Below are 12,865 nucleotides of genomic sequence, written 5' to 3' on the forward strand. Positions count from 1 at the left end.
CATTTTCATCGGGGGGGGGGGGGCTATAGCCTCTTGGCCGAAAAAATAATTTTTTTTTTGTTTCAAAATTCGGCTAGTGAACGATGCGAGCTAGCAACAATTTGAGCATAATAGGTATTTTGTGAAAGTGTTATTTATCACCAAAATAAACGAGAAAAGATATCACAAACTCATATTCGGACAGCTCGCTGCCCCCCCCCCCCCCCATTACGTGCGAAGCGCCGAAGCTTTGACCTTTCATTAATTATTAGAAAAAGAAGATGATTTGTTGCACCATTCTCGACTCGTATTCTTTGTCTGATTCAGTTTTCCCCCTCCCGCGGAAGCTTTGACCTTTCATAGTTTAATGAAATTATTAGAAAAAGATGATTCGTTGTTCCATTTTCGACTCTTAATCCTTCTCTGTATTAAGTTTCCCCCCTCCGCGCAAAGCGCAGAAGCTTAACGTTTCATTAAATTATTAGAGAAAGAAGACTATTCGTTGTACCGTTGTCGACTCTGAATCCTTGTCTAAATTCAGTTTCCCCCCCCCCCCCCCCCTCCCCCGCGCGAAGCGCGGAAACTATGAAGTTTCATTAAATTATTAGAGAAAGAAGACGATTCGTTGTACCATTCTGGACTCGTAATCTTTGTTTGAATGCAGTTTCCCCCCTCCCGCGCGAAGCGTGGAAGCTTTGATGTTTCATTAAATTATTAGAGAAAGAAGAGGATTCGTTGTACCATTCTTGACTCTTAATCCTTGTCTTAATTCAGTTTCCTCCCGCACGCGCGAAGCGCGGAAGCTTTGACCTTTCATTAATTATTAGAGAAAGAAGATTTGTTGTACCATTCTCGACTCTTATATACTTGACTGAATTTAGCCCCCCCCCCCCCCCCCCCCCTCCCCCTCCTCCGCGAAGCACGGAAGCTTTGGCCTTCCATAGTTTAATGAAATTATTAGAGAAAGAAGATGATTCTTTGTACCGTTCTCGACTCTTAATCCTTGTCTGAATTCAGCTTCCCCCTCCTGCGCATTTCTCCTCTTCTCCTTTCCTTTTTCCTTCCTTTTTTGCGCCGCCAATAGGGGGGCCGCGGCCGTTTCGCCCCCCCCCCCCGGATCCGCCACTGATGTAAATAATATAGGGAATGGCACATTAAACTTCAATTTATACAAAACTACAATGCATTTCGAATCTTTGTGTACAATGTTATTATTTTGGGCATCCCAGCGAAAATTACTATCTACCAATACTCCAAGAAAAGTATTAACAATAACATTTGATTTGGAAATGGATATTGAGTATAATTATACTTAAAGACATCTCTTTAAGGATGTTAAAAATATATATGTTATTATGAAATAGCAACAAAAATGTTAATTCAATATCATCCAAACCAGACTGTGAATAAATAAGAGTTGTACATAATATATTGCAATATGCGATAGGTTCGAATTATTATAAATCAAAACGAGTAACGGGCCAAGGGTTGATCCAAGAGGAACTCCAAGTGTAATGTTAGAAAATTTTAAAAAAGGAATTATTGAACACGGTGAATTACTGACGCCGGTCATTTAAATAGCTTTTAAAAATTGGAACACAATCCCACTTATCCCATAATAGTGTAATTTGGACAAACGTATTGAGTGATCTACTAATATTGAATGCTTCCGATTAACCCTTAAATATTTCAATACAAAAGTTATTATTTTCTATTGCTAATGTCAATTTTTCCTGTACATCAATCAAGGCATGAATTGTAGAATGATTACGGCGGAATCCATATTGGCAATGTGAAAGTGTAATAATAATAATAATAATGGTGGCTTCTTATATAGCGCACATGTCCGTCACGTTGTAACGCTCCTGGCGCTGCCCCGATTATAATATTTTTAAGGAAATCATACAGCCGATTATAAACAAGTTTATTTCATAATTTCGATATGCAAGTCAGCAAAGATATTGATCGATATTTTCTAAATAAAAAGCAATCATCTTTATTATAAATTGGGATAATCTTAGCAATTTAAAGTTTACTTGGAACTACCAGAGGTTTAGACAATAGCATGAATAATATTGTTAAGCATATTGCATCTAATGGTATTGTTTCCACATGATGTTTTAGTATTCAACGATCTACAGACATTGATTAATTCATGTTCAGTAATAGGCTTGAAAAATAATGAAACAGAATTTGGATTGGTTAATAAGTCAGTATGAGAAGTTATATTAAGTTCAGTTGTATTGTTCAAAACGAAAGAATGAATTAAATTAATTTGCAATATTTTGTTCATTTTCAATCATTTCACCATGTCTCATAAAATACGCATGTAATATGGGTTTAGACTTATTTAGAAGTTGTTAATGTACCTCTGATTTAATTTTTTAGCTTTCCAAACTGTAAATAAAAGTAATGTTTTTTCGCTTTTCTAGAGATGTAATTTACTCTATTCCTATTATTGTTTAACTTATGTTCATTTACAGATGACCTCTTGTCATTTTATTGTACAATCAGTTTTTCTTTCTAATGCATAGTATTAAACTTTCAGTTATCCAAGCCTTCCCTTTTTCAAATCTCTTACTTGGCACCAGTCTACCGGGAAAGGGAATAGAAAGAAAAGATGAGCTACAACTTTAACCATATCTCATTTTCCAATTCACGAGGCGTTACATAATGTGCGCATGAATAGCATAATACAGCAAAACACATTCAATAATGACGAATTGCATATTTAAAAAAAAATAAAAGCCTATATCGCACCCCTACCGGTCGTCCTGCGATCCGCTTTTCGAAGAAATTACAATGTTATTACTTAGGAAATTTCATCAAATATAATCTTCCTGATTTAGCGTTTAAATAATGACAAGAATAGTAACAAACATTGAACTCTTCTAGTTAAAGGTATTACAAAGTTTTGGTATGGGGTCATGAATTTGGTTCAATTTAACATATTGGAAGCGTATGCGTTCCTACAATATTCATTGATCGTTGTCGCGGTTGAAATCGAGTCTAAAATTATGAAATTGTAAATAATAAACTTCTTATGTCGTATAGCTCCCTCTCAAGGTCAAGATATTAATTAAGCTATAAAACAATGTTTTTTGACTAAAATCGACCGATTAGCTATTCCCATTTGGAAATTATATATCACAACTACATATTCTGAGATTTTCATGGTCGCAGCTACGGCCATAAGCGCTTTTTGAAATATATCAAAATTTACCGGGAGCACCGGTAAATTTTTATATTCAATTTTTCTCGAAAACAAAAGTGCTTTAGGGGCAAAAATTGTTAGTGCTTGTAATACATCCACAGGGGCATCCAAATATATCAAAATTGTAAAGATTCACTATCCACCAATTTTCAAAATTTCCCAAAACTTATACCTTTAAGATAAAGGCCGAGCCGGCTTCAACTCCTAGACAATCGCACTACTGGTCTGACGTCACTATACGATTCTCAGCCGATTAAGCTTTTCCTCTTCCAATTAAAGGCACACTGTCCTACTTGTAGCTACTTGCTCCCTCTATATAGAAAACTTCCCTAATCGGTGCCTGTTGGTCCCCCATGATCCTCTTTTTCTTATGTTACATGAGAGCTGAGTTAATGAGATAGCCACCTGTCACAGTGACCTCGCTGGATCGCTGGGTGGTATATAATCCCTTCTGGCTGAAGTAGTAAAGCCTGCCTTTAAGGAAGCATGAAATCTCTTGAAATTTATATTTTTAAAGAATTACAGTTTGACTCTGTTTTTACTCTGATCGTACATGATAGTATGTTTTAGTATGTATTTTGTTTTTTTGTTCTGTTCTTTTGTTCTTGGTTTCTTTTTTTTTCCTCCTGTATGTGTGTTTTTAGAGGTAGGCTTTCATATAAGGAATCCCTCCGTTCTGCCTTCCCCAAATGCTCTTATAAATTACCATTGTAATTTGTTATCACTTTTTTTTTAATTATTATTCCATTCTGTATTTGTATGTTTTAAATGTTTTTATGAAGAGTGTTGAATAAACTTTGAATTGAATTTGAATGTCTATTCAGATCAGGCGCGTACGCAGGGGGGTGACCCCCCCCCCCCCCTTAACTTTTTTAATATGTATGTTTAGGAGGAAACCCCCTCCCCCTTTTGTATTTTTTTTTTTTTTTATAAAAAAAATATTCAAAAGATTGTGGTAATGGGTGACCCTAAAAAGCTGACCTTACCCCCCCCCCCCCCCCCCCCCCCCCATAACGAAACGAAATATCGATCGGCCAAATTTTCACAATTTGGGACACACACAAAAAAAAGACATGTCCTCTTATGCCGATAAATGAATTTGGGGGAACAGTGCTTTTAATAGCCCGACTCCGCGCGCTATATAAATTATGTTTATAACAAGAATACGAATCTGTAATTAGTGTACAGCAGCGCAACCATAACTCTTCGGTCGGCCACTAGCAGGTGACTAGCACTCTCACATACTTACCCGACTGAAATCGGCTTAAAACAACCAAGAAATGGAAGTCGATGAGGATTAAGTGTTTTTCTGAATTGGCGGTAAAGTGAAAGGACAACTATCAGATGCATAGCTTTAGGACCTGAGGTGAGGTAAGTTGCCTTCGAGACTTTTTCTCTAGCTTGTTATTTCCCCCCGGAGAAAATTTTCGATACGCGTACGGTACAGTGTGCCCGCCGCACCCCCCGGCGAGGGCCCGAACTCCGGCTTCAAACACAACCTGACCTTAGCTGCAAAGCTCCAGTGGCAGTGCTTTCGGTATAGTCTATAACTATAAAGTATGATCGGATTTTGCTCAAACTTGCATTAACCCGATCTCTCATATGTCCGTGTTTTAACCAACCTATTAAATATCAGGATCAACTTCTCCTTTAATTGTTTAGCTTTTTCTTTCAAGAATTCACAAAATAATGACACACACAATGAGCCTTAAAAATTAAAGGTAATACAAAGTTTTGGTAAATTTTGAAAATTGGGTGGATAGTGATTCTTTACAATTTTGGTATATTTGGATGCCCCTGTAGATGTATCAAAGCACTAGAAAAATTAGCCCCTAAACACTTCTGCTTTCGAGAAAAATTGAATATAAAAATTTACCGGTGCTCCCGGTAAATTTTGATAAATTTCAAATAGCATCTACGGCCGTACAATGGTAGCTGCGACCCTGAAAATCTCAGAATATGTAGGATGGATATATAATTTCCAAACGGAAATATCAAATCGGTCGATTTTAGTCAAGAAACATTGTTTTATAACTTAATTAATATCTTGACCTTGAGAGGGAGCCATTCAACATAAAGAGTTTATTATTTACAATTATGATATTGTAGTGACGGAGCGGAATATAACTTACTCAGTTACTGGGCCTAAATCTTAACTATAACTACATAAACGACTAGGCCTATAATAAGGATTTATCCTACCATAGGCTGTATACTATACTGCTTGAAGTCTGTCTCAAGAAGCGCTTGAAGTGTTGCTCGTTGAGTGGAGCTCCACCGTCGCTAGTAGTAGTAGACCGAAGAGACAGAAGAGACGGGCAATCAACAGTGTTTGTCGCGTGCAGTCTCAGGTTCAATCTCACGTTCCCAGTGATAAGCACGCCCGCGGAAACTACCGCGGGTGTCGCCTAATGCGGGACTTACGCGCATATGCCGCCAGAGCCGTAGTGGCTCAGGCTGAATCACTACATTATTCCCCACTTAATGAGTTTGAAGCCTACTTCTAACTAAAACTAACCTAAAACTAACTTAAAACTACTCCCGTACCGCAGTGCGGGGTCACGCCGTTCCCGCTGGTGGATGAGTCAAAGACCCTTCTTGCCAGCACCGGTGAAGTTTTGGTCTTTCCAGGAGGCAGGCGCCTTTATCATATCTTAATAAGTACTGTATTCCAAAATCCGGTACAGGAAACATTATGTACAGTACATGTATATAGAGACCGAACAATCTCATAGGTAGAAAAAGAGCATAGTAATAATAGAGCTGCATTCCAAAATGTGGTATGGGAAACATTATATGAAGTACTTGTATACAGAGACTGAGCAATCTCATAGGTAGAAATACAGAATGGTAACATGCGCGCCGAAAAGGGGAAGAGCCAAACGGCTACATATAAAGACAACCAGGACGGTGCATGAATATACAATTATATAATATAACTAGCCAATCCCTTAGCCATAATGGTACATGAAATATACACCCACACAATATAAATGGTCCATCCCATAGTAATAATGGAATATACACTCATACAATATAAATGGTCAATCCCATAGTAATAATGGTCTCCATTCTGGTTACAGACGAGCCATGGTTAAGACTACAAAAACACCCGTTCCCAAAGGAAAATACTCATGGGAATTTCAGCTAGTATATAATGCTGAAAACCAGAAACATCCTAACGTCCCTAGCTTGGTATCCTTAATTCCTAAAATAGGATTCAAGTCCCGGGAAAGTCCCAGGGATCAAGAATATAAAGAAACAGAAACAGAAATATACCAGTTAACCCTTACCGTGCCGGTGTAAGTGTAAGTGACCAAAAATAGCAGTTAAAATAGTCATACATAATAAAATATTGCAAAATATCCGGCACAGGCGTAAGGGATTAACCGGGGTATTACATTAAATTAAGGCAAAACCAGGCATGCAAACCCAGAGTATAATCTCTGGGCATTCTCTGTGGAGTGCCTCATCACCGCCCTAAAAGGCTGCCCCCGAATTCGGGATACTAGTCGGCCAACATCCTCTAACAAGTAGGGGGTGTTGACCGACGCACCCGGGAAAACAGCCAGGTACGGGGAATCAGTCTCCAAGAGGAGCCGGTGGGAGGGAACACTACGGACCATATCTACTTGGGCCGGATTGAATGAAACAGCCAGGCCCGACACCCCGACATACACATTCTGGAAGGCAGCCATCCATGCATCCAATTCTTGGGCATCACCGGTGAAATTGTGGATGTGGATGTGCTGGTGACGCCCACAGAACTGCCCCAGAAGGTCCCTGAACTCTCCGTGCAGGTGATGGCCACACGGATCGCCCTGGGCTGGTCTCAGGTGTAGGACCAACACCATATTCCTACAACCCAAACCCAGGATTCTTCTGACCAATGCCCACTGCTTGGGCCATTCGGGCTGGGGAACACGAAAATAATCGATCCCAAGCTCGCTCACCGCCGTAACCCTGGGACATGAGAATAAGCACTCCAACTTAGCCCAGCCGTCATCAGTGAGCATAGATACACACTTCGGATGTACCCCGACGGCGATATGGAAAAGAGGGAGAAGCGGAATGAGACGGAGGGCCCGATCGAAAAACTGCGGGTCACAGAAATTAACCACACCACCCACCAACTTCATACCTGGGCGAGGAAAGCAAATTTGATCTCCTTTCCTCGCGATGGTATCCATCATGCGATCTAAATGAAAATGGCTATCAAAACCATTCACGAGAACTGAAGAGAAAGGAGCCGGCACCATGTCCTCGCGGACGAGCCGTTGAACTGTATCCGGCAAGTCTCCCACAGGATAGACTAGGGGGGAACGACTTCTAGAGTAAGGAGGAAGAACAGTAGAAGTAGCCGGAGCGAAAGGAAGAGAAGAGGGCACAGTAGAAGTAGCCGGAAGAGGAGAGATAACCGGAGCGAAAGGAAGAGAAGCGGGCACAGGAGCCTGTGGCCCAGTAGGAGCCTGTGGCTGTTCACAAGAGAACGGGGGCACAGGAATCTGTGGCCCGATAGAACTAGCCGGATCGAGAGGACTAGGTTGAGCAAGAGAAGGGGAATCGAATTGAATCAAATCGATAGGAACAGGAGCAGGAGGAGCAGAAGCAACAGTGGGAGGATGAATGGAAGGCGGAAGACCAGGTGCAGAAGGGCTCAGCTGAGGCGCTTGTCCCACTGAACCTGGTGATGGAAACAAAGGAGCAGAAGTGACAGTGGAAGGACGAATGAAAGGCAGAAGACCAGGTGCAGCAGAGCTCAGCTGAGGCGCTTGTCCCACTGAACCTGGTGATGGAAACAAAGGAGCAGAAGTGACAGTGGAAGGGAGACGAGAAGGTCGAACCGGGGGTCGAAGAAAAGGCATAAGGATAGGACGAAAAATAGGTGCCTGAGGAGCCGGCATCCTAGAAACAGGAATAGTCGGTCTCATGAAAAGAGACGGAGAAGTAACAGAACCAGACAACAAGCCTGACTGGTCACTGGGAGGAGCTGACTGAGAGGCAGCGGCAACCTGTGCAGAAGAAGGCACGGACCCAGCAGAGATCAGAGGAGGAAAAGCACTGACAGGGGGAGAAGTAGCATCAGAAACAGAAGAAACAGGGAGAAGAGAGCTAGAAGGAGCCGACTGAGAGTCAGCGGCAACCTGTGCGAAAGAAGGCACAGACCCAACCGAGAGAAGAGGAGGAATCACCACAGGGGCAGAAGAGACAGGAAAAGTAGACGGGGAACCCCAGGAGAAAAAGGTTGCCCGCAAAGAAGGAGAAAGCTTCAGGTGCAAATGCACCAACACCCTCCAGTGTAGGAGACACGCAGGAGAGTTGAGAGGAGAGATAGAAAAAGAAGACGGCATAGGCCATCCCTCAAATTCGATTTGCGCTCTAAGGGCTCTCTCTACCTCCGACGCAATAAAAGGGCGGCTAGGACGAAAGTCCTGATTGACGTAGGCCACCAATCTCCCAACCGGGTCCCGCCCATCCCCCACAAACTGAGTGGCCACCCACCGCAAGAACTCCCCTCGCAGCCGAAGCAATTCGGCAGACGGAGGGTTAATACCTAGTGGTACGAAAGCAAGGTTAGGAAGATGGCCATACACATGAAATTTAACATGCACCGTCCTGATCGCGCAAGCGGGATAGGGGCATGTTTGTTCGTGACGATAGCGCTTCCTCCTTTCCAGGAGGTTACCTGGTCTGTTGCTGGAGCCGCCCTCTGGTCTGGCATCCTCAGCTTGCCTTTTCTTCCTTGGGGGAAGATTACTGGCCCAGGAGCTTACTGGCCGCTTAGGAGGGCCCATGTCAAAAGAGAAACCCTAAAACCACTGGGGAGAAAGGAGAGAAATCCTTATTAGTTCATCATTGACATACACTGACTGGCTCATGAACAAGTATACTGCGCATTTTAACAATACAATTCATTTTAACGCTCAGCCCTAAATTAATCAGCTGATTTAAACAAGTTAATTCACTAAGAAATGCTCTTCTATTTCGTAAATGGAGCTGAAAGGAGTCATATTTAAAGTTAGGGCCAAAATGCGGCAACAATGTGTTAGAAATGAGTAAAGTATATCGACATAAACATATATAAAAAGTAAAGACAATGGAACAAAACCAGATTTACCTTTTCCTTGCCGCTCTGCACACGGGGCACACATAAGTTCCTATAGCCACCGCATCTGCCGGCAAAATATTCACACATGCCCCATGATACCATTCCAGGCACCTGTCACACTCGATCATGAGACGACCATCATCTGGCTTCCTACAAAGGCAATAAGCCTCCTTATTGAGCCGTGATCCCCCCACAGTCGGCAAGACTCGATCCCGACATAATTTCAACCTATCATGATTGAGTACCATTAAAACCTTCTTAAACCTAACCCGGTACAGATAAGGGGATAAACACGTAATAACCTGGGCCGGCCCCCTCCAAGGAGGACAGAGTTTCTTACTCTTACCCTTAACGGAGGCCAAGTCCAAAAAATAAACCCAATCATCTTCCTTAAAAGACTTAAGGTTTACTTTAACATCATGGTCACGCTTCATCCGGGCCTGAGTTGACTTAAGCTTGGCCCGTGCCGTGTCATGAGATTTCCGCATGGCTTCGGACAGGTTACGGCAATACTCATCCGGGCTCTGCCTCTGCTGTGACAAAGGAAGGGGGAACATTAAATCCGCCGGCTGATTAACCTCTCTTCCCAACATTAGCCGATTCGGGGTGAAACCTGTACTTCGGTTTACTGTAGCCCGTATAGCGCTGGCTATCTGTGGAAGAAATTGATCCCAATTATTCTGAGCTTTACCTATAAAGCATCTGACTGCATCCATAAGGGTTCGGTTATATCGTTCCACCTGTCCATTGGCAGAAGGCCGATAGGCGGTGGTACGAGTTTTGTGGATTGCCGTCATCTTACACAATTGTTGAAATAAACTACTCTCAAAATTCCGTCCCTGGTCAGAGTGGACCTGAAAAGGAAAACCAAACCTACAAAAGAATTCATTAACTGCAGCCCGTGCAGTCTCTTCTGCCGTTTGGGAGGGTAAAGGTATGCATTCTACCCACTTAGTAAATTGGTCAACTATCATTAGGATATGTTCATTCCCTTTGAGGGTCTTTGGTAGTGGCCCAATAAAATCGAGATGGACCCGCTCTAAAGGAATCCCTGCATGAAATTGAACCATTGGATGTCGGGAGTGACGAGTGGACTGCTTATTCCTATTACAAACCGCACAGGTCTGCACATACAATTGAACATCATTCCTCATGTGATACCACATGTACTTCAATTGGATTTTATCCAAGGTTCGTTTAATTCCCTGATGGCCTGATGAGGGCAAATCATGATGACCTTTTATGATTGACTCCCTCAATTCCCGGGGAACCCAAGCTAGCAATTTGTCATCCCGAGTCCAGCAGATAACACCATCACGCAGAGCCAAAAGGCTTCGGTTTATCCAGAGGAACTTTTCCTCCGGCCCCCACAGCATGATGGTATTCTGACTGGGTTCTTCCTTAACTGATAACCAAACAAAAATTGACTTCAGGAATAAGTCATCCTTTTGAGATTTCTGAAAATCAAAGCTCCCGTTATTCCAGGAATTATCTAGTACAGTGGCCTTAACAGAAAAACTGTCCCCATAACTAATATGAACACTTTCCTTAGCACTCCCACTGCCCGACGTGATAACCAGGTCCCTAGTCCCGGAACTATATAACGTCACTTGGGAGATATCAAACAATAACCCTGTCCTCGGAACCTTACTACCCGATTTCCGAAGGTCACAGGAAACATTATTGGATACGGATTGAACACACGGCCTCTGGGCCCCTGGCCTCTGGGCCAACGGCACCACATAATCTACCTCCTCAGCAAACTTAGACCAATTCCTATGCGCGCGTGTGCAATAAGAACACCCCCCACATGGCAAATCTTCTAAACTAAAACCGAGCTGATACTCATCACAAGTTGGACCGCGTATTGGAATCCTTGATAAGGCGTCAGCATTGGCATGCGTAAGGCCTTTGCGGTAGTTGATCTGCATGTCATACCGGCTTAATTCCTCGAGCCAGCGGGCCAGCTGGCCATCTGGGCTCTTAAAATTAAAAAGCCAACGCAAGCTACTATGATCGCTTCTAACAAGGAAAGGTTTGCCCAGAAGATAGTGGCGATACTGTCTAGTAAACAGGATCACCGCAAGCAGCTCTTTCCTAGTCACACAGTACTTGCGCTGCTGACTATTCAAACCAACACTCCCATATGCAATCACTCTTTCCTCGCCACCCTGGACCTGCAGCAGCTCTGCCCCTACCGCATTATCCGAAGCGTCTGTATCTAGAATAAAAGGATCTTGTGAATTTGGTAAGGTTAGTACAGGTGCGGATACTAAGAGCCGTTTAATGGCTTCAAAAGCACATTGGTGCTCCGCCTCCCAGTGAAAAGGATGCTTCCCAGTTAGTCCGTAAAGCGGAACAGCTAATTCGGCATAATTCTTTAGGAAAAGACGATGGTAGTTAACTAGACCTAAAAAACGTTCTACCTCTTTAGTATTCTGGGGAGCAGGCCAATTTTCCACAGCCTGAATGTGTTCTTTCATTAGGTGCAAGCTTGAATCACCAACATTACGACCTAAAAACTCAACCTCTTTCCGAAACAAAGTACACTTCTTAGGTTTAAGCTTAAGCTGATAGGACTGAAACCGCCCAAGAACTTCCTGAAGATTCTTCAGATGATCCTCGAAAGAATTTCCCAACACCAAAACATCATCGAGGAATGCTAGGGCTGTGCCCCAATTGAGACCATGTAAAATCAAATTCATAGCTCTCGTAAATGTAGCTGGAGCATTACACAACCCAAATGCCATTCTAACGAACTCAAATAAACCTTGCTTTGTAATAAAAGCTGTTTTTTCTATGTCTGATTCCTCAACTCGAATTTGCCAATAGGCAGAATTTGCATCCAGTTTGGAAAACCACACATTTCCGGCTAAGCTGTCTAGACATTCCTCAATGTTTGGGAGTGGGAACACATCTTTCTTAGTAACCATGTTCAACTTGCGGTAATCTAAGCACCATCTAACAGACCCATCCCTTTTCCTAATCAAAACTGGAGGGGAAGCCCATTCAGAGATAGAAGGCCGGATCACTCCGGCTTTCAACATCTTGTCTAAATGAGCCCCCTCTTCGTTAGCGAAATTGATGGGGGTTCTACGCATCTTCTGTTTAATTGGACGCGCATCACCAGTGTCTATCTTGTGGGTGATAGTGGTAAACTTGCCCAGGTCGAACTCGTCCTTCGCAAACACATCCTGATAATCATGCAACAGGGCCTCCAGCTTCGTTCTCTCCTCCAGCGTCAAAAGAGACTCGGATCTATCGCGCAGATCCTGAAGATGGGCAGGGCAGGGGTCCACCGTAGCTGCAGCCGTGGCCGTAGCTTGTCTAATTAAAGGACCATCGGCTTCAACCGGCTGCAACTCATTCACCTCCTCCGCTACCCCAAGTTGAGTCCCCCCCGACAGCCGGTGATAGGAGTCGGTTACGTTGATTACATAAACATCCAAATCCTTTCCCCGATCAAACACAATCCGAGGTACCCATACGGGGAGCCCGTGGGTGGGCTGGAAAAGGAAGAGGTCACTACCCTGGAGCCCTGGATCCCCCACAACCTTACAGCT

At 43.1% G+C, this 12,865-nt stretch overlaps 2 protein-coding genes across 5 annotated transcripts in view; one reads left to right on the top strand and one right to left on the bottom strand.

The window, feature by feature from the left end:
* The first annotated feature begins 4,355 nt into the window (after positions 1–4,355).
* LOC100890058 overlaps positions 4,356–12,865 on the top strand; it is a 39,358-nt gene continuing 30,848 nt past the window's right edge. For 3 of the 4 annotated variants that reach the window (XM_030982738.1, XM_030982740.1, XM_030982741.1), the window contains exon 1: positions 4,356–4,564. The gene's annotated coding sequence lies outside the window, so the exon portion shown is untranslated. The remainder of the gene's footprint in view (positions 4,565–12,865) is intronic. The other variant, XM_030982739.1, reaches the window with a different exon arrangement.
* Positions 5,393–10,089, bottom strand: LOC105437668. Its single transcript, XM_030982743.1, has one exon. It carries the CDS (start codon positions 8,986–8,988, stop codon positions 6,601–6,603), a length of 2,388 nt encoding a protein of 795 aa, XP_030838603.1. The 5' UTR covers positions 8,989–10,089; the 3' UTR covers positions 5,393–6,600.

Source organism: Strongylocentrotus purpuratus, unplaced genomic scaffold (genome assembly GCF_000002235.5).
Source record: "Strongylocentrotus purpuratus isolate Spur 01 unplaced genomic scaffold, Spur_5.0 spur5_scaffold_13, whole genome shotgun sequence".
NCBI classification, from domain to species: domain Eukaryota; kingdom Metazoa; phylum Echinodermata; class Echinoidea; order Camarodonta; family Strongylocentrotidae; genus Strongylocentrotus; species Strongylocentrotus purpuratus.